General features: G+C 45.2%; 1 protein-coding gene across 1 annotated transcript in view; it reads left to right on the forward strand.

Moving 5' to 3' along the window:
* Positions 1–21,840, forward strand: part of LOC126101195 (uncharacterized) — a 128,933-nt gene that overhangs the window by 83,487 nt on the left and 23,606 nt on the right. Inside the window, exon 4 of the mRNA XM_049911891.1 lies at positions 516–848. Within this exon, the coding sequence (XP_049767848.1) occupies positions 516–848 (333 nt within the window). The remainder of the gene's footprint in view (positions 1–515; positions 849–21,840) is intronic.

Consider the following 21,840-nt stretch of genomic DNA (forward strand, 5'->3'; position numbering starts at 1 on the left):
TACTGCTCCGTTATACCAGCTGGACGAATGCAGAACCACAATGACACTCATGGAAACTCTGTCAAGTGCTAATGATGCTGTCTCAGGCGAGTGTGTGCCATCACGGTGATCACTGAACACCTGATACTTTCCATGTACCTTACATACCCTACCAGGGTATGCACTCTGGTGCCCATTCTACAACTCGCAGAGATTTGCAATTGTTTACATATCCACCGCCAGTATGTACATATTTTTCGTTACATTGATATCTATCCATGTCTTTTTTTTAATCAGGCAGTTTCTTTTGCAATAGTTTTCTTAACACTCGACGAAAGCCATATCTCCCAACCGAAATCTAGAGAAGTCTGCAGGGTTGCTGGATCACAAATATACTGCTTGCTTTGTTACCTGTGTGAATCTTGCGTGTGTATTCTGCAGATAGTCTCAGCTGCAGTGTACCACTGCCAGCCCACCCTCGCCCTGACAGGCAGTGACAAGAAGCTGAGAACGGGCTGCGGCGGCGTCCTGTGCAGATGCAGAGCTGGCTGCGGCAGGAGGTGTCGCCCCTGCTGATGGGCGAGCACTGGTACCCGGCGCTGGGCGGCGCCGCGGCGCTCATGGACGGCTCGCGGGGCGCGGGCGGCGCGGGGGGCGGCGGCCCGGAGGCGGCGGCGGCGGCGGCGGCGCGCAAGCGGCTGGACACGTGGCGCCACGCAGAGCCGGCGGCGGCGGTCGCGGGCCCGCCCCCGGCACAGCTGCCCGTCACCGGCGACGCCGGGGGCGGCCTGGCCAGGTTCTTCCACTCCCTCTCCTCCTGGGAGCTGGCCGCGCTGCTCGTCGCCTCCGCGCTGCTCGTCTGGCTCAAGGTGAGCCGCGGGGAGGGGGTGGGGGCCCGCAACGCAGTGTCCGAGGACCCTCCTGGGATCCGGGTTCGAACACAGCCACTCCACAAAGTTTGAATAAAAATGTCCTCAGCAATGGCGGCCGAATATTTCTGTCATAAGTAGTCACCCTCGTTCTGCTAACGGCCTTGTCAAGGAGGGTGGACCAGCGGATAGAGATTCAGGGCACTCTCTTGCACTAGGGGTGCCCCTAAAAGGCGGAAGAATCAGCAGTGATCAACGGTTTGAGAATGCAGAAGACAATGGAAACGGCTGCATTAAAGACACATATTATGTATCCACAGGACATGTGGCCTGTAATTGAAAAAGGGTCATGATGATCTCTCCATTGGCACAAGACTCCAGAATAGTCCCCCATTCGGATCTCCAGGAGATGACTGCCAAGGTGGAGGTGGCCATGAGAAAAAGATTGAATGGCCAACGAAAGGATAACGTTCTGCGAGTCGGGGCGTGGAATGGCAGAAGCTTGAGCGTGGTAGGAAAGCTAGAAAATCTGAAAAGGGAAATGCAAGGCACAGTCTAGATATGGTAGGTGTTAATGAAGTGAAATGGAAAGAAGACAAAGATTTCTGGTCAGATGAGTATAGGGTAATATCAGCAGCAGCAGAAAATGGTATAACGGGAGTAGGATGCGTTATGAATAGGAAGGTAGGACAGAGAGTGTATTACTGTGAACAGTTCAGTGATAGGGATGCTCATATCAGAATCGATAGCAAACCGACAGCGATGGTTTAGATATACACGTCAACGTCGGAAGCAGAAGATGAAGAGGTAGAGAATGTATATGAGGATATTGTACGAGTAATTCAGTACGTAAGGGAAGATGAAAATGGGGGATTGGAATGCGGTTGCAAGGGAAGCAGTAGAAGAGAGGTTTACAGGGGAATGTGGGCTTGTTAATATGTGGGCTTGTTAATGGGACTGGGAGACGAGAAAGAGTAATTGAGTTCTGCAATAAATTTCGGATGATAACGGTGAATACTCTGTTAGAGAACCACAAGAGGAGGAGGTATATTTGGAAAAGGCAGGGACACACGGGAAGATATCAATTAGATTATACCATAGTCAGGCAGAGATTCCGAAATTAGACGTTGGTGTATAAAGCATCCCAGGAGGAGTATAGACGCAGATTACTATTTAGTAATGATGAAGAATAGTCTGAAGGTTAACAGAGTAGTCAGGAAGAATCAGTGCACAAAGTGATCGGATACGGGAGTATTAAGGAAAGAGCTCAAGTTCTCTGAGGATGTAGATACTATGATAACGAATAGCTTAGTAGGCAGTTCAGTTGAAGAGAACTGGACATCCCTTAAAAGAACAGTCACACAAGTTGCAAAGAAAACCGTAGGTATAAGGAAGGTAACTGTGAAGAAACTACAGATAAGAGAAGAAATACTGAAGTTGATTAACGAAAGAAGGAATACGGTAACAAATGAAATAAATAGGAAGTGCAAGGAAACTAAAGCGAAATAGCTGCCTGAAAAAATGTGAAGAAATCGAAAAAGAATTAATTCTCGCAAGGACTGATTTGGCTTGTAGAAACGTCAAAACAACCTTCGCTGAAATTAAAAAAAGAAAAGAAAAGACTGGGATGATGTCATTAAGAGTGCGATGGGAATTCCACGTTAAATGCAGAGGAGAGAACGGATAAGTGGAAAGAGTACATTGAAGGCCTCTGTGAGGGGGTACACTTCTCTGATGACAGAAGAAGAAACAGAAGAGGTAGGGGATCCAGAGTCAGAAATTAAAAGATCTTTGCAAGACTTAAGATCGAATAAGGCAAAAGGGATAGATAACTTCCCATTCGAATTTCTAAAATCATTGGGGGTAGTGGTGACAATGCGATTATTCATATTGGTGTGTAGAATGCATGAGACTTGCAGCGCAGGGGCAAATAGGTGCGAAAACTATCTCACAATCAGCTTAACATCTCACGCATCCAATCTGCTGAAAAGAATAATATACGGAAGAGTAGAAAAGAAAATTGAGGCTCTGTTAGATGACAATCTGCTGGTTTTATGAAAGGTAAAGGCACCTGAAAGGATGGTAATGGACGTAATGGACGTAAGACTTAAGAAAAATCAAGACTTATTCATGGGAGTTTTCGACTATCAAAAAGCTTTCGATAACATAAAATAGTGTAAGATGATCGAAATTCTAAGAAAAAATAGGAGTAAGCTGTAGGGAAAGATGGGAACCATGCATTACGAGTGTATAACGGCGGTACGATACGACAGTAAATAATGGTTGAAAAATAACTTCCGCTGCGTAATGTGATGCCAGTCTGTATCCAGAGGAAAAATGAGCATCCTGTGTATTCCATCCTCAGCTTTGCCACGACTGCACATGCCTGTAACGTGAATACAGAACACAGGATCTGAAAATGAACATCCATCTGGTGTATTTTAAGATGTCCTTGTCGCTGTGCAGAAGAAGCACACAGGTCATAGATTGGTAGTTCTTGATGTGAGGATACAAGATTTCTACCGAGTGGTCTAAGTCTCTCTGTGCTACTAGTTGGTTCGTTGGTTGACTGGGGAAGAGGAAAGGACCAAATAGCAACGTCATCAGATCCACAATATAAGGTGACAGAAACTGAAGGAGGAAGAACTCAAACAGCACAGTCCAGTCAATGAGAAAGGAAAACAGGTACATGAAGAAGCACAAGGAGTCCGCAGCTCGCGGTCGTGCGGTAGCGTTCTCGCTCCCCACGCCCGGGTTCCCGGGTTCGATTCCCGGCGGGGTCAGGGATTTTCTCTGCCTCGTGATGACTGGGTGTTGTGTGATGTCCTTAGGTTAGTTAGGTTTAAGTAGTTCTAAGTTCTGGGGGACTGATGACCATCGATGTTAAGTCCCATAGTGCTCAGAGCCATTTGATTTGAAGCAAAAGGAACGTCAGGGCGACAGGAAGAGTAAAGAACAGTTGGGTTGGGAAGGGGGTGGGGGGTGGGGGGAGATGGCGAAATCAGGGGACACCCAAAGGCTTTACACACAATGGGTCGCCAGCACTGTCGCTGACCTACCCGATCCCCACGTCATACTACGATCACGACACGATGGGGAGAACACCAGGTGAAGAAGACACAGGAAAGGGGGGACAAAACGGCATAAAATACCAGACAAAACGTAGGGAAAAGGGAGGGAAAACCTGGCTGGCGTGGAAGTAAGGACAACACTAACTGAGGGACTCCAGTTCTGGAAGGAAATTCGGGTACTTAAATCTGGGAGGGCAAATCACTTTCGTTAAGAAACCCAGGGATGGACGTAACTGTGCGAGGGTTGTTCACTAACACTCAGGACAAGAAATGTGTGAAGCATATTTACTGTAAAGAGCCAAAAGGCAGTGGCAGTCCAACAAAATATGGATCCCCTTGAGTGGGGCCCTGCAGCTACAAAGCGGTGGGGGGAGGGTGGGGCGGAGCTCATTACAGAGTAAAAAACCAAGGGTCAATCTCATATGACCAATACAAAAACGACAAGGATGGTAGGTTCCTGCCAGGAGAGGCAGAGGGAAGAAGAACACCACGTGGTGAGAGGCTCCTTGATTGCACAAAGTTTATTAGATAGCAGGATGGACCCCCAAGAGTCGGGCCATGACTTAGCGAAAAGAAATTTGACATCAAGCTGCAGACCTGCCACCAGAATGGCCATGGAGAATGGGGGGTAGCTGACTGCCCCCTGTCAGATAATCAGCAAGCTCATTAGCCAGGATACCCACATGGCTGGGAACTCAAAGGCAGTCAACTGAAAGACGAGAAGGTCATGGGTGGCAGGTAGCGATGGGTGACGGAAAAACATTGAGTGATAGCCTGAAGACCACTCATTGAGTCCATCCATAAGCAACGACTTTATCTTTAAACTCTTCCATGTGCTCCGTGTTTGCATAGAAAAACAACAATATGGGAATTGTGAGTCCACCTTGATGCAAAACACTTTGTTGTCTGTTTACTTATTTATTCCCCAAACTAGTTTTTCGGTAGTAAAATATCGCCATCATCAGTGGATTCATTTAATTTAAAACATGCAGAAAATAGCATAGTTATACAAATACTGTAACACATTATTACATTTTTACTGTTCGTTTTATGAAATATACTTTTCTCTGGATATTTTCAAACTATCTTATTTATTATATGTTGTGGCCTGTTTTTGAGAACTGATGTCGCTGTTTGCGGTATATTTTTGTGCTTTTTCTGTTGCCGTTTTTACTCAGCGTACATCATGTCACCTGCAACTGTGTGAGCGGCTGTTAGTAAACAAATACTAAAAGGTGAACTTACGTATGTCAGCGTTATACACTTGGGGTTGTGGTGGTGTTACGGATGCAGTTTCGGTGTGTACTGGGCTGTTACTTAGTTATTCGTGTAACTCACATTCGTTGGACGGAAGTAGTACTTTGTTTATGATCCAGAACATTACTCCATATTTCTGTTTGCGTATGTCGCTAGACATACGAGTATATCGCATGTTGCGAGAAGGCTATGAAAACTGTAGCGGTAGTTCTGACGACTTCTGTTCCTTATTTATATCTCTGTGTGTGATGGGGAAGTGGTTCTTTTCCCTGTGTGTGCTTTGTGTTCTGTGTCCTGGGTCAGCCCAATGCACACCGAAACTGTATCCATGACACCACTGTAACCCCAAATGTATAACGCTGACATACGTAAGTTCACCTTTAAGTATTTGTTTACTGACAGCCGCTCACACAGTTGCAGATGACATGATGTACGCTGTGGAAAAACGGCAACAGAAAAAGCACAGAAAATATGCTGCAAACAGCGACAACAATTCTTAAAAACAGGCCACAACATACAATAAGTAAGATAGTATGAAAATATCCAGGGAAAAGTATATTTCAAAAAACGAACGGTAAAAATGGTTCAAATGGCTCTGAGCACTATGGGACTCAACATCTTAGGTCATAAGTCCCCTAGAACTTAGAACTACTAAAACCTAACTAACCTAAGGACATCACACACACCCATGCCCGAGGCTGGATTCGAACCTGCGACCGTAGCAGTCCCGCGGTTCCGGACTGCAGCGCCAGAACCGCACGGCCACCGCGGCCGGCAGTAAAAATGTAATAATGTGTTACAGTGTTTGTATAACTATGCTATCTTCTACATGTTTTTGATTTAAATAATCCACTAGTTATGGCGATATTTTATCGCCGAAACTAGTTTGGGGAATAAATAAGTAAACAAACAACAAAATGTTTTGAATCAAGGCGGACTCACAATTCCCATATTGTTGTCCATCCATAACCGTTTAATAAAGCTGAGCGCCTATTAAATATCAGTTCTGTGGTAAAACACCCCACACATTGTGGGCAAGAGATGATGTTCTGTGCCAACAGTAGACAGAAGGCATATCCCATGTGATCTGCAGATTTAGATCCATGAGTGCAAAAAACAGTAGCATTCCAAAACTCGTCTAAGAAAGGCAGAACAAACAACAGAATGGTTCAAATGGCTCTGAGCACTATGGGACTCAACTGCTGTGGTCATCAGTCCCCTAGAACTTAGAACTACTTAAACCTAACTAACCTAAGGACATTACACACACCCATGCCCGAGGCAGGATTCGAACCTGCGACCGTAGCAGCAGGGCGGCTCCGGACTGGAGCGCCTAGAACCGCACGGCCACCGCGGCCGGCAACAAACAACAGAACTCCACTTGAATGGTGGACGCTTTCAGACCCCAGAAGAGATACATCCGAATTTGGGCCCAAGGAACCAACGAAGGTGGAGTGTTCAGGAGAGAACGTGAGGACTAGGATAAAGTAGGGGGTTGGAGATCACAGCAAAGGAAGCGGAAACTCATCCAAGGGTGGGCAGCTGATGGACAGTGTCCTGAAGCCGCAAAAATAATAGAATAGGAGGGCTAAAAAGGGAAAGAGTGGGTAACCTTGGTGTAGGAAACCAGGAGCTGGGACCATCGAACTGAAAGGGTAGTATCTCATTGTCAACCAGAAGACTGTCCACAGTGCTAGTGCGAAAGACATCAGTAGCCAAACAGATAGCATGATGGTGGACCAACTCCAAGAGGAGCAGTGTGGAAGGGGCAGCTGAGCCATAAACTTGATAATCATTGCCCAAAGGACACAACACTAAGGCCTCATATAGATGGAGAAGAATTGAATGCTCTGTGGCCCAAGAGGTGTTGCTAGGGACGCAAAGGACATTGAGTTTATACAGACAGACAATCCTCAGAATGCAGGTATGGGGCAACCAAGTAACACATGTAGTCATAAAGAAGACTGGGGAACCACAATCAGGCGTTGGATGTCGAAGTAGAGCTACAGATCAGGATAGTCTGTAGTGTGGCGACAGAAATGCACCAACCACGATTTAACGAGGAGAGTTGAAAAGTGTATGATAGTGTCCATGAAGAAGTGCGCCAAATGGTATCCTGGAGCTGTCGCTGCCTGAAGGCCACCAAGCAGGAACTAGCCAAGGTACAGAAATCATCCACATACGCAGGGATGACCAATGATCTGACAGAAGCCACAAGAACAAGAAGGACACTTAAGAATAAAAATCGGAAGGAGGCCCTGAAAACTCCAATAGAGTGCAAGTAAGATGTGATAGCGCCAAGCCATGTTATAAGCCTTATGAAGATCAAAGAAAACTGTGACAAGATGGCGGCACCGAGAAAACACCCTATGAACTGTGGTTTCCAATCGAAGCAGATGATCGATCAGAGACCAACTCTCCCAAAAGCCACACTGATAAGAATACAAAAGGTCCCAATATCCAAGGACTCAGCTGAGCTAATGAGCCCTGATCCATTCCAATAATTTGCCACAGACATTGGTCACACTGATAGGCAGGTTACTATCGAGGGATGAAAGATCCATGTTGGGCTTAAGACCAGAAACCACAATACCATCTTCACTGAAAGTGGAAAACGCCTTCGCGCCAAATACGTTTAAACAGCAGAAAGAAATATTGTCGTTGTGGAGGATTGAGGTGTTGAAGCAATTGGTTATTGTTAGAGTTGGAGCATGGAGCTGATTTGTTGGATTAGGAGAGGTCCAGAAGAAGTTTTCATTCCTTAAAATATTCAATGTACGATGCTGTCTGACAAGGGGTAAAAAATAAGTGGGAAGCTTCAGCCCACTTCTTCCATGGGAGGTCGATGGATGGATAGGAGGGTCACAAGGTGTTCTGCTAAAACTGATGGATCTGTACAAAGGCCGCCTGGAAGAGCGAAACCCAGGATGGAAAACTACCATTGGCTACCTTGAAGGGTGCAGAGCATGGCATGCAGCAATGGCAGAAGGACAGAAGAAGCTAGGTAGGAGACAAAGCATTCCGAACACACCCACTTGGTCTGTTTGATGAAGTTACGGGCTTTGGCTTGAAGATGTTTAAAGGTAGTAAGACTGACAGAGGATGGGTGCCACTTAAGGCACTGCAACGTCAGAAGGCAATCATGGAGGGTGTTAACAATGGCCGTGCTTAACCGGGGGAGTGGTTGGCAGCGAAAAGCACTCGTTGAACGAGGGGCGGCAGTGTGGTCGGCGAGCAACTTCATCAACACAATATTACGAGGATGGGGTAAACACTAGCTGGAAGGTATATAGAGGCCTATCAGCTCGATGGAAATCGTAGTTCGGTAACCTGGCCATCAGGAGGTGTGAAGGGAACTGGGGAATCAATGGGAAGTGGTACAGAAGAGATAATTTTGCGGTGACTTGTGTAGCGAAGGGAGATGGGGAGGGGAAATGAGCGAAAGATCTATTGCAAAGAAAGCGCCATAAGCGGCACTGAAATGGGTAGGGGAACCATTATTAAGGAGGCACAGATCGTTGCCCACAAGAAACTGATGAGCAGACCCCAACTAGACAAAAAAGCACTGCCCCGCAAGGAGTGATGGGCATTAAAATCCCCAAAGCAGAGTAAGGGAGGGAGTACTTGCTGAAGGAGGGAAATTAGGGCAGTGGACGTGGGTGACCTGTCAAGAGGGAGATAGAGGTTGCAAACCATGACCATGGAGCCCAAATGGACCCGGATGACAACTTCTTCCAATCTGGTATGAAGGGGGATCCATGCACTAAAACCGCTGGTATGGACCAACAAGCAGACTGCACCCGAAGCCCTCAAATGGTTGACCTAATTCTGACATACAGCACTAAACTTTCGAAGGGTATGTGAGTGAGCACCAGTAAAGTGCGATTTCTGGAGGTTTTCGACCCATTGTGCTGTTACCATTTCTCCTTGTACATTGACATTTCCGCCCTTTGTGAAATCTAGTGGTCACATATGCTTTACATAGCGCCCATATGGTGAAGGGGTTCCCATATTGCTGCTACGAAGTAATTTCTATCCAACCTAGTTGTTAATACTAAAAGAAACGTTTATGCTTTTGCGTTTAAAAACACTGGCATAAATAAGATCTCATTCTCTTTGTGTTTCTTGTATTGTGAGTGCCTCGTCGTTATTGCCCCCCGCCCCCCCCCTCCCCCCCCCATGAACCATGGACCTTGCCGTTGGTGGGGAGGCTTGCGTGCCTCAGCGATACATATGGCCGTACCATAAGTGCAACCACAATGGAGGGGTATCTGTTGGGAGGCCAGACAAATGTGTGGTTCCTGAAGAGGGGCAGCAGCCTTTTCAGTAGTTGCAGGGGCAACAGTCTGGATGATTGACTGATGTGGCCTTGTAACACTAACCAAAACGGCCTTGCTGTGCTGGTTATGCGAACGACTGAAGGCAAGGGGAAACTGCAGCCGTAATTTTTCCCGAGGGCATGCAGCTTTACTGTATGGTCAAATGATGATGGCGTCCTCTTGGGTAAAATATTCCGGAGGTAAAATAGTCCCCCATTCGGATCTAAAGGCGGGGACTACTTAGGAGGACGTCGTTATCAGGAGAATGAAAACTGGCGTTCTACGGATCGGACTGTGGAATGTCAGATCCCTTAATCAGGTAGGAAGGTTAGAAAATTTAAAAAGGGAAATTGATAGGTTAAAGTTAGATATAGTGGGAATTAGTAAAGTTCGGTGGCAGGAGGAACAAGGCTTTTGGTCAGGTGAATACAGGATTATAAATACAAAATCAAATAGGGGTAATGCAGGACTAGGTTTAATAATGAATAAAAAAAAATAGGAGTGCGCGTAAGCTACTACAAACAGCATAGTGAACGCATTATTGTGGCCAAGATAGACACGAAGCCCGTGCCTACTACAGTAGTACAAGTTTATATGCCAACTAGCTCTGCAGATGATGAAGAAATTGATGAAATATATGATGAGATAAAAGAAATTATTCAGGTAGTGAAGGGAGACGAAAATTTAATAGTCATGGGTGACTGGAATTCTAGAGTAGGAAACGGGAGGGAAGGAAACATAGTAGGTGAATATGGATTAGGGGTAAGAAATGAAAGAGGAAGCTGTCTGGTAGAATTCTGCACAGAGCACAACTTAATCATAGCTAACACTTGGTTCAAGAATCATGAAAGAAGGTTGTATACATGAAAGAATCCAGGAGATACTAGAAGGTATCAGATAGATTATATAACGGTAAGACAGAGATTTAGGAACCAGGTATTAAATTGTAATACATTTCCAGGGGCAGATGTGGACTCTGACCACACTCTATTGGTTATAGATTAAAACTGAAGAAACTGCAAAAAGGTGGGAATTTAAGGAGAAGGGACCTGGATAAACTGACTAATCCGGAGGTTGAACAGAGTTTCAGGGAGAGCATAAGGGAACAATTGACAGGAATGGGGGAAAGAAATACAGTAGAAGAAGAATGGGTAGCTCTGAGGGATGAAGTAGTGAAGGCAGCTGAGGATCAAGTAGGTAAAAAAACGAGGACTAGTAGAAATCCTTGAGTAACAGAGGAAATATTGAATTTAATTGATGAAAGGAGAAAATATAAAAATGCAGTAAATGACGCAGGGAAAAAGGAATACAAACGTCTCAAAAATGAGATCGGCAGGAAGTGCAAAATGGCTAAACAGGGGGGGGGGGGGGGGGGCTAGAGGACAAATGTAAGGATGTAGAGGAATATCTCACTACAGGAAAATCTCACTACAGGAAAATCTCACTACAGGAAAATTAAAGAGACCTTTGGAGAAAAGAGAGCCACTTGTATGAATATCAAGAGCTCAGATGGAAACACAGTTCTAAGCAAAGAAGGGAAAGCAGAAATGTGGAAGGAGTATATAGAGGGTCTATACAAGGGCGATGTACTTGAAGACAATATTATGGAAAGGGAAGAGGATGCAGATGAAGATGAAATGGGAGATACGATACTGCGTGAAGAGATTGACAGAGCACTGAAAGACCTGAGTCGAAACAAGGCCCCGGGAGTAGACAAAATTCCATTAGAACTACTGACAGCCTTGGGAGAGCCAGTCCTGACAAAACTCTACCATCTGGTGAGCAAAATGTATGAGACAGGCGAAATACCCTCAGACTTGAAGAAGAATATAATAATTCCAATCCCAAACAAAGCAGGTGTTGACAGATGTGAAAATTACCGAACTATCAGTTTAATAAGTCACAGCTGCAAAATATTAACGCGAATTCTTTACAGACGAATGGAAAAACTGGTAGAAGCCCGACCTCAAGGAAGATAAGTTTGGATTCCGTAGAAATGTTGGAACACGTGAGGCAATACTGACCATACGACATATCTTAGAAGAAAGGTTAAGGAAAGGCAAACCTACGTTACTTGCATTTGTAGACTTAGAGAAAGCTTTTGACGATGTTGACTAGAATACTCTCTTTCAAATTCTAAAGGTGGCAGGGGTAAAATGCACGGAGCGAAAGTCTATTTACAATTTGTACAGAAACCAGATGGCAGTTGTAAGAGTCGAGGGACATGAAAGGGAAGCAGTGGTTGGGAAGGGAGTGAGACAGGGTTGTAGCCTCTCCCCGATGTTATTCAATCTGTATATTGAGCAAGCAGTAAAGGAATTAAAAGAAAAATCCGGAGTAGGAATCAAAATCCCTGGAGAAGAAATAAAAACTTTGAGGTTCGCCGATGACATTGTAAATCTGTCAGTGACAGCAAAGGACTTGGAAGAGCAATTGAACGGAATGGACATTGCCTTGAAGGGAGGATATAAGATGAACGTCAACAAAAACAAAACGAGGATAATGGAATGTAGTCGAATTAAGTCGGGTGATATTGAGGGTATTAGATTAGGAAATGAGACACTTAAAGTAGTAAAGCAGTTTTGCTATTTGGGGAGCAAAATAACTGATGACGGTCGAAGTAGAGAGGATATAAAATATAGACTGGCAATGGCAAGGAAAGCGTTTCTGAAGAAAAGAAATTTGTTAACATCGAGTACCCCACTCATACGGTTATAGTTGGTGAGGACTTCAACCTTCCCTCGATATGTTGGCAAAAATACTTGTTCAAAACCGGTGGTAGGCAGAAAACATCTTCCGACATTGTCCTAAATGCTTTCTCCGAAAATTATTTCGAGCAGTTAGTCCACGAACCCACGCGAATTGTAAGTGGTTGCGAAAACACTCTTGACCTCTTAGCCACAAACAATCCAGAGCTGATAGAGAGCATCATGACTGATACAGGGATTAGTGATCACAAGGTCGTTGTAGCTAGGCTCAATACCGTTTCTTCCAAATCCACCAGAAACAAACGCAAAATAATTTTATTTAAAAAAGCGGATAAAGTGTCACTAGAAGCCTTCCTAAGAGACAATCTCCATTCCTTCCGAACTGACTATGCAAATGTAGACGAGATGTGGCTCAAATTCAATGATATTGTAGCAACAGCAATTGAGAGATTCATACCTCATAAATTGGTAAGAGATGGAACTGATCCCCCGTGGTGCACAAAACAGGTCCGAACGTTGTTGCAGAGGCAACGGAGAAAGCATGCGAAGTTCAGAAGAACGTGAAATCCCGAAGATTGGCTAAAATTTACAGACGCGCGAAATTTGCACGGACTTCAACGCGAGATGCCTTTAATAGGTTCCACAATAAAACATTGTCTCGAAATTTGGTAGAAAATCCGAAGAAATTCTGGTCGTATGTAAAGTACACAAGCGGCAAGACGCAGTCAATACCTTCGCTGCGCAGTGTCGATGGTACTGTTACCGACGACTGTGCCGCTAAAGCGGAGTTATTGAACGCAGTTTTCCGAAATTCCTTCACCAGGGAAGACGAATGGAATATTCCAGAATTTGAAACACGAACAGCTGCTAGCATGAGTTTCTTAGAAGTAAATACCTTAGGGGTTGCGAAGCAACTGAAATCGCTTGATACGGGCAAGTCTTCAGGTCCAGATTGTATACCGATTAGGTTTCTTTCAGATTACGCTGATACAATAGCTCCCTACTTAGCAATCATATACAACCGCTCGCTCACCGATAGATCTGTACCTACAGATCGGAAAATTGCGCAGGTCGCACCAGTGTTTCAGAAGGATAGTAGGAGTAATCCATCGAACTACAGACCTATATCATTGATGTCGGTTTGCAGTAGGGTTTTGGAGCATATACTGTATTCAAACATTATGAATCACCTCGAAGGGATCAGCATGGTTTCAGAAAACATCGTTCTTGTGCAACGCAGCTAACTCTTTATTCGCACTAAGTAATGGCCGCTATCGATGGGGGATCTCAAGTTGATTCCGTATTTCTAGATTTCCGGAAAGCTTTTGACACCGTTCCTCACAAGTGACTTCTAATCAAGCTGCGGGCCTATGGGGTATCGTCTCATTTGTGCGACTGGATTCGTGATTTCCTGTCAGGAAAGTCGCAGTTCGTAGTAATAGACGGCAAATCATCGAGTAAAACTGAAGTGATATTAGGTGTTCCCCAGGGAAGCGTTCTGGGACCTCTGCTGTTCCTCATCTATATAAATGACCTGGGTGACAATCTGAGCAGTTCTCTTAGGTTGTTCTCAGATGATGCTGTAATTTACCGTCTAGTAAGGTCATCGGAAGACCACTATCAGTTGCAAAGCGATTTAGAAAAGATTTCTGTATGGTGTGGCAGGTGGCAGTTGACGCTAAATAACGAAAAGTGTGAGGTGATCTACATGAGTTCCAAAATAAATCCGTTGGAATTCGATTACTCGATAAATAGTACAATTCTCAAGGCTGTCAATTCAACTAAGTACCTGGGTGTAAAAATTACGAACAACTTCAGTTGGAAAGACCACATAGATAATATTGTTGGGAAGGCGAGCCAAAGGTTGCGTTTCATTGGGAGGACACTTAGAAGATGCAACAAGTCCACTAAAGAGACAGCTTACACTACACTCGTTCGTCCTCTGTTAAAATATTGCTGCGCGGTGTGGGATCCTTACCAGGTGGGATTGACGGAGGACATCGAAAGGGTGCAAAAAAGGGCAGCTCGTTTTGTATTATCACGTAATAGGGGAGAGAGTGTGGCAGATATGATACGCGAATTGGAATGGAAGTCATAAAAGCAAAGACGTTTTTCGTCGCGGCGAGATCTATTTACGAAATTTCAGTCACCAACTTTCTCTTCCGAATGCGAAAATATTTTGTTGAGCCCAACCTACATAGGTAGGAATGATCGTCAAAATAAAATAAGAGAAATCAGAGCTCAAACAGAAAGGTTTAGGTGTTCGTTTTTCCCGCGCGCTGTTCGGGAGTGGAATGGTACAGAGATAGTATGATTGTGGTTCGATGAACCCTCTGCCAAGCACTTAAATGTGAGTTGCAGAGTAGTCATGTAGATGTAGATGTAGATGTAGATTTAAGTATCAGGAAGTCGTTTCTGAAAGTATTTGTATGGAGTGTAGCCATGTATGGATGTGAAGCATGGACGATAAATAGTTTGGACAAGAAGAGAATAGAAGCTTTCGAAATGTGGTGCTACAGAAGAATGCTGAAGATTAGATGGGTAGATCACATAACTAATGAGGAGGTATTGAATAGAATTGGGGAGAAGAGGAGTTTGTGGCACAACTTGACTAGAAGAAGGGATCGGTTGAGAGGACATGTTCTGAGGCATCAAGGGATCACCAATTTAGTACTGGAGGGCAGCATGGAGGGTCAGAATCTTAGAGGGAGACCAAGAGATGAATACACTAAGCAGATTCAGAAGGATGTAGGTTGCAGTGGGTGCCGGGAGATGAAGCAGCTTGCACAAGATAGAGCAGCATGGAGATCTGCATCAAACCAGTCTCAGGACTGAAGACCACAACAACAACAACGTTGTTATTGAGCGTTTCCGTGTGTCTACGGTGAAACTGCTACAGACGTGTTTGTATTATTATGGCTGTTTGTATTATCATTTCCATTTGTACCATTAATTTACGTTCATAGAGTGGTAGCTGGATTCGTATGTTAACTATAAGCTAGAATGTTGCCATTTTGTGGCCTGAAGTGTTACAGAGGTTAGTGATGTGGGGGTTTCCCATAATTTTTAAGTAGATGTTTATTATTTACTATTCCAATGGTCAGCTCCAGAGAGTATACGGTGTCGTCTAGTTGGTACTGTACATGGAATCTGTTGAATGATTGGTTTAACTCACTGATATCTTGTTCTGTGCGACTGAAATGATAGTACCATCTACGTATTTATATCTGTAGGTACAGCGGTCGGAATTCAGGATCTTGTCTTCTTAGTTGTTTGTACGGGGTGACAATTATTGAAATACACTCCTGGAAATGGAAAAAAGAACACATTGACACCGGTGTGTCAGACCCACCATACTTGCTCCGGACACTGCGAGAGGGCTGTACAAGCAATGATCACACGCACGGCACAGCGGACACACCAGGAACCACGGTGTTGGCCGTCGAATGGCGCTAGCTGCGCAGCATTTGTGCACCGCCGCCGTCAGTGTCAGCCAGTTTGCCGTGGCATACGGAGCTCCATCGCAGTCTTTAACACTGGTAGCATGCCGCGACAGCGTGGACGTGAACCGTATGTGCAGTTGACGGACTTTGAGCGAGGGCGGACAGTGGGCATGCGGGAGGCCGGGTGGACGTACCGCCGAATTGCTCAACACGTGGGGCGTGAGGTCTCCACAGTACATCGATGTTGTCGCCAGTGGTCGGCGGAAGGTGCACGTGCCCGTCGACCTGGGACCGGACCGCAGCGACGCACGGATGCACGCCAAGACCGTAGGATCCTACGCAGTGCCGTAGGGGACCGCACCGCCACTTCCCAGCAAATTAGGGACACTGTTGCTCCTGGGGTATCGGCGAGGACCATTCGCAACCGTCTCCATGAAGCTGGGCTACGGTCCCGCACACCGTTAGGCGGTCTTCCGCTCACGCCCCAACATCGTGCAGCCCGCCTCCAGTGGTGTCGCGACAGGCGTGAATGGAGGGACGAATGGAGACGTGTCGTCTTCAGCGATGAGAGTCGCTTCTGCCTTGGTGCCAATGATGGTCGTATGCGTGTTTGGCGCCGTGCAGGTGAGCGCCACAATCAGGACTGCATACGACCGAGGCACACAGGGCCAACACCCGGCATCATGGTGTGGGGAGCGATCTCCTACACTGGCCGTACACCACTGGTGATCGTCGAGGGGACACTGAATAGTGCACGGTACATCCAAACCGTCATCGAACCCATCGTTCTACCATTCCTAGACCGGCAAGGGAACTTGCTGTTTCAACAGGACAATGCACGTCCGCATGTACCCCGTGCCACCCAACGTGCTCTAGAAGGTGTAAGTCAACTACCCTGGCCAGCAAGATCTCCGGATCTGTCCCCCATTGAGCATGTTTGGGACTGGATGAAGCGTCGTCTCACGCGGTCTGCACATCCAGCACGAACGCTGGTCCAACTGAGGCGCCAGGTGGAAATGGCATGGCAAGCCGTTCCACAGGACTACATCCAGCATCTCTACGATCGTCTCCATGGGAGAATAGCAGCCTGCATTGCTGCGAAAGGTGGATATACACTGTACTAGTGCCGACATTGTGCATGTTCTGTTGCCAGTGTCTATGTGCCTGTGGTTCTGTCAGTGTGATCATGTGATGTATCTGACCCCAGGAATGTGTCAATAAAGGTTCTCCTTCCTGGGACAATGAATTCACAGTGTTCTTATTTCAATTTCCAGGAGTGTATATGAAATAAAATCATCATAACTTCTGAACGGCTTGCGTTAGGACGTTCAAACTGCATGGTTTGACACGGGGCATGATGGGAATTAGTATGTTGGTTTAGTGACGAAACCCGCTTTCATTAGGATGGGGCCGGCCGTTGTAACCGAGCGGTTCTAGGCGATTCAATCCGGAACTGCGCTGCTGCTACGGTCGCAGGTTCGAAACCCGCCTCGGGCATGGATGTGTGTGATGTACTTAGGTTGGTTAGGTTTAAGTAGTTCTAAGTGTAGGGGACTGATGACTTCCGATGTTAAGTCCCATAGTGCTTACAGCCATTCGAACCAATTTGAACCATTTGGATGAGTTCGTCAGTAAGCAACATTGGCGCATTTGGGGGACTGAGAATCCACATTTCGCAATAGAGAAATCTCTTCACCCTCAATGGGTGACTGTGTGGTGTGCAATGTCCAGTCACGGAATGATCGGTGCGATTTTCTTTGATGCCACGGTGACTACCAAACGGTACATGAAGGTTTTGGAAGATGATTTCATCCCAATTATCGAAAGTGACCCTTGATGCCGTGGAGGAGCGCTTTGGGCGCCGCATTCTTGTTCTGAGTTACCCAGAGGCCACAGGTATGGGTCTCTATTGGCCGCCATATTCTCCGGATCTGAACACACGAGACTCCCTTTGTATGGCAATATTAAAGACAAAGTGTACAGCAATAACCCCAAACCATTGATGAGCTGGAAATAGCCATTCAGGAGGTCATGGGCACCATCGATGTTCCGAAACCTCAGTGGATCATGCAGAATTTCGCTATTCGTCTGCGCCACTTCATCGCCAATGATGGAAAGCATGTCGAACGTATCATTACCTAAGTCCGAATATCTGTAGTGACGTTTACATACTGAATAAAGTGCGCGCACGCTGTAATTTGTAACTAATTTACGATTTTTTCGTGTAGTTCATAATTGTCTCCCTGTAAATGTTTCAGCTATCAGTTCAGATAGATTTGATTTTAAGTACCATGCCATTCGTTTGCCTGTAGAGTCTATTGTTGCCTGGACCCGTAGCGGAAAGAAAATAAATTGTAACTCTAGTCCGATTAAAATTACTTTATAGTTTCCCTCTGTCACTCGCCTCTACGGTGTTGACACATCGGCTACCAGCTACGGCTTTGTTATAGGTGACGCACAAACGCAGCGGCTCACTTAATAAATGCTACGAAAGTGTAACGCGGAGCAATTTTTTTTTTTTTTTTTTGGTTGGAGGCGGCCGCCGCGAGGTATAAAGCAAGTGTGAGACACTCTGTCGACAGCTGATTTAAGGTGACCAATGACTTAACTGCAACAGGAGACACATCGGTCCCTAAGACTCGAACCTCCGCCGGGGGGGGGGGGGGGGGGAGGGGGGGTTGAGCCGCACGGGCCGTGACAAGACGGCCCAAGACCGCGCGGCTATCACGCGTGACGATCGCTTTGTTCACAGCGATTAGAGCTAACCTCTGGGAGCAAACTCAAGACAGCAAAATTTCAGTTTGAGCGCTAAAAACAAAGCTGTAATTTCTCGCCATAATTCGTTGGATACCTGAAAAGTATCCTTACACTGGCTGCACGAACTGCTGCCTTAGAAACGAGCTGTAATTTCTCGCCATCATTCGTTGGTTACCTGAAAAGTATTCTTACACTGGCTGCACGAACTGCTGCCTTAGAAACGAGCTGTAATTTCTCGCCATCATTCGTTGGTTACCTGAAAAGTATTCTTACACTGGCTGCACGAACTGCTGCCTTAGAAACGATGAGCAATCCCGGTTATCACATGGTTGGAGATCACAGACGATACAGGCAGATTCCAAATGAGAAAAGAATGATAGGAAGAAGAATAAGAGCAAATAAAAAATCAATTAGCTAATGAAAATGACGCGGAAAAGTACCAGAAATTAAAAAATTACCTTTATTCCAGTTAAATGAATGAAAATAATAATGAGTCTTTTCACTAGATTTAGAAATAAAAAAAGCCTTTTCTATGTCTGAGGAAATCCGGACCCACGACCTACTGCACGATAGGTTACTGCGCTAACCAATGCTGTACGCGGCGATGCTGTGTAGAGTTGCCACTTTTATGACTGTGGTACCGCAGTACCAATACTGAATTGTAGCCTTCAAGAACTCGGCTTCACGTAATGTTGTGAGAAATTTATCTAGTGTATGCCGATCTCTGTGACTGTAATAACTGGATATGTCACGCTGAATCGCGTCTAGTGCGCAAGCATTCAGTAGTGTTTGGTTAGTGCTGCATATGAAAGTCTTCTACATCGTTACCATAATTGTGTGTGTGTGTGTCTCTGTGACTGTAATAACTGTATATGTCACGCTGAATCGCGTCTAGTGCGCAAGCATTCAGTAGTGTTTGGTTAGTGCTGCATATGAAAGGCTTCTATATCGTTACCATCATTGTGTGTGTGTGTGTGTGTGTGTGTGTGTGTGTGTGTGTTTGTGTGTTTGTGTGTTATATGTGTGATGAAATCCAAAACTAAATGGCCAGATCCAGGATTCGGACTCTAAACACCAGAATAAAAAAGCACCGGACAAGGTGAACTGACAAATTGTTGTGGCAGCTTGACAACGACAAACGGTTGGGGCGTGACGTTGAGCGCTCTGATTGGAGGAAACCAATTCCAGGGCGTAAAGTGTCAACAATCAAGTAATTTTGATCGGACTGTAGTAACTGTGATCGGACTGTAGTAACAGTACACTTGTAGTTTCAGTTAACTACAGGAACTCTTGAATAGAATGAACAATCTGTTAAGAGCAGAATACAAACAGAGAGTAAACCAAAACGGAAGAGCAATGGATGGAGGTGAAGCGTACATAAGAATAGCGACAAACCTAGTCTCAGTATTGGGTAAAGAAGATTGTACGTGAAATTAAGATGTTTTATATCTTTTGACGGAAAAATGCGTTGCAGACGAAGCAATGGGGACGTAAGAAGCAAACTAGGACAAGCGAAGACCGTGCTCCTCGCAGTAACCAGTCTGCTCGTAAGAAAAAAAGTCGTTAACTTGAGAAAGCAGTTTCCGAATATGAGTGAGTCCTAGACTACGTTAAACCGGAAGTGAAGAATATCGGAGTGTCTAAGATGTGTTGTTACATGAGGACGCCGAAAATTTAATGGTAGTAGGAAGTTTATATCCATTGTGGAGCAACTTGCAACACTGATGGACAACTTATCGTAAAAAAAATTTAAAGTATAAGATCCGATGACGACAGCGTAGCTCTGTCGAAACATCTCATCCAATAAAAGTTTTTTCTTTAGCGATCTCGGTTACCATACATTGTAGATCGCCCGCAGACTGACCGTGTCAGGAATGTATAAAGAAATCCACCGAATCCTTCAGGAAAGGAGAATGTGAAATGCGCTGTCTGGAATACGGGACAGTAACATCTATTATTAAGCCTCTGGAAATAACGTCCATGGTACTAGAGCAGGCAAAAACTGACGTCGTGGAGCGGCACATCTGGCCTCATTCGTACCGATCTTATTATTAATTGGTAACCTGCATAAATTAATAAGTGTAACTATACTAAGAGTACGATAAATTGGCCGCCGTTCCCCAAGTACTACAGTTGCAATAAACATCTACAACACGTTGGGTAAACTTAACTTCTCTGTCCATACTAAGCGGTTTACGCGACGGTAAGTACACGGAGAAAACTTGAAACAAAACCTTTACCTCACAGGCGCTATAAATTGGAGAGTGCTCTCACATTCTGCTTCTGTTCACTTCCGTTGTTGATAGTGTTATCCCATAGTAGCCACATGAAAAGCTGGCGGCCTGCCTCAAAGTACAGATCAATACACGTTGGCACCGTTCGGAACACCTTGTACTGACTTTGATCTGTGTCCAACTGCCGCCCTCAGTGATCTAACAGTTTTGACAACACAGCTGTGTAGAGAAGTGTTGTTTCCTTTTCTAAGTAGGCGAATAAGTTTGATTAATAATAGTATTTCTACTTATATTTAAATGCAACACTGAATATGACACGCCACCACGAAAGTTTGATAAATGTTTTAGATTCCTGCTTTCTTCTACTCTCTGTGTTGTAACAAAACAGTCTTAATTAATTTAATGTTCCTTGCTAGAAATAAATGCCACATATGAAGCTGACCATCTCTGTAATGCACATTCACGAACCCATGTTACTTCCGTGTCAAAATTTGTACCATAGCAGCTGGTCGGTATGAGTCGCGCACGGCGTACGTCTGCGAGTTGTCAGGACTAGATGAACAATAATGGAACATTCCTTTCTCAAATGCTATAACCCCATAGTGGTCCAAGTTCAAATGGTTCAAATGGCTCTGAGCACTATGGGACTTAACTTTTGAGGTCATCAGTCCCATAGAACTTAGAACTACCTAAACCTAACTGACCTAAGGACATCACATACATCCATGCCCGAAGAAGGATTCGAACCTGCGACCGTAGCGAGTGGTCTAAGTACTTATTTCTCTAGCCCTGAGGTAAGTGACCAACTTTACTTAGCACATGTCTCAATTCACCAACGTCAGTTGAAGTTAAGTATATCTTAAAATACAGTGTGTCCATAAAGTCATGGTGCAGTTTTACTCGGTCACAGGTAAGAAATGAATTAAACTGAAATTTTAAACAAGATGAAAGTGAAAGAGAAACTTTTGAAATGTGCAGACCTGCTCATCGCAGTTTCCACTTGTTGCCGTACACATATCTGAACGATGGCCTAGTTCTTCCCACAAACTTTAAGGACATATGGTGTGGTCGTCCGGTGTGGCCGAGCGGTTCTAGGCGCTTCAATCTGGAACCGCGCGACCGCTACGGTCGCAGGTTCGAATCCTGCCTCGGGCATGGATGTGTGTGATGTCCTTAGGTTAGTTAGGTTTAAGTAGTTTTTAA

The sequence above is a fragment of the Schistocerca cancellata genome, chromosome 9, assembly GCF_023864275.1.
Source record: "Schistocerca cancellata isolate TAMUIC-IGC-003103 chromosome 9, iqSchCanc2.1, whole genome shotgun sequence".
NCBI classification, from domain to species: Eukaryota; Metazoa; Arthropoda; class Insecta; order Orthoptera; family Acrididae; genus Schistocerca; species Schistocerca cancellata.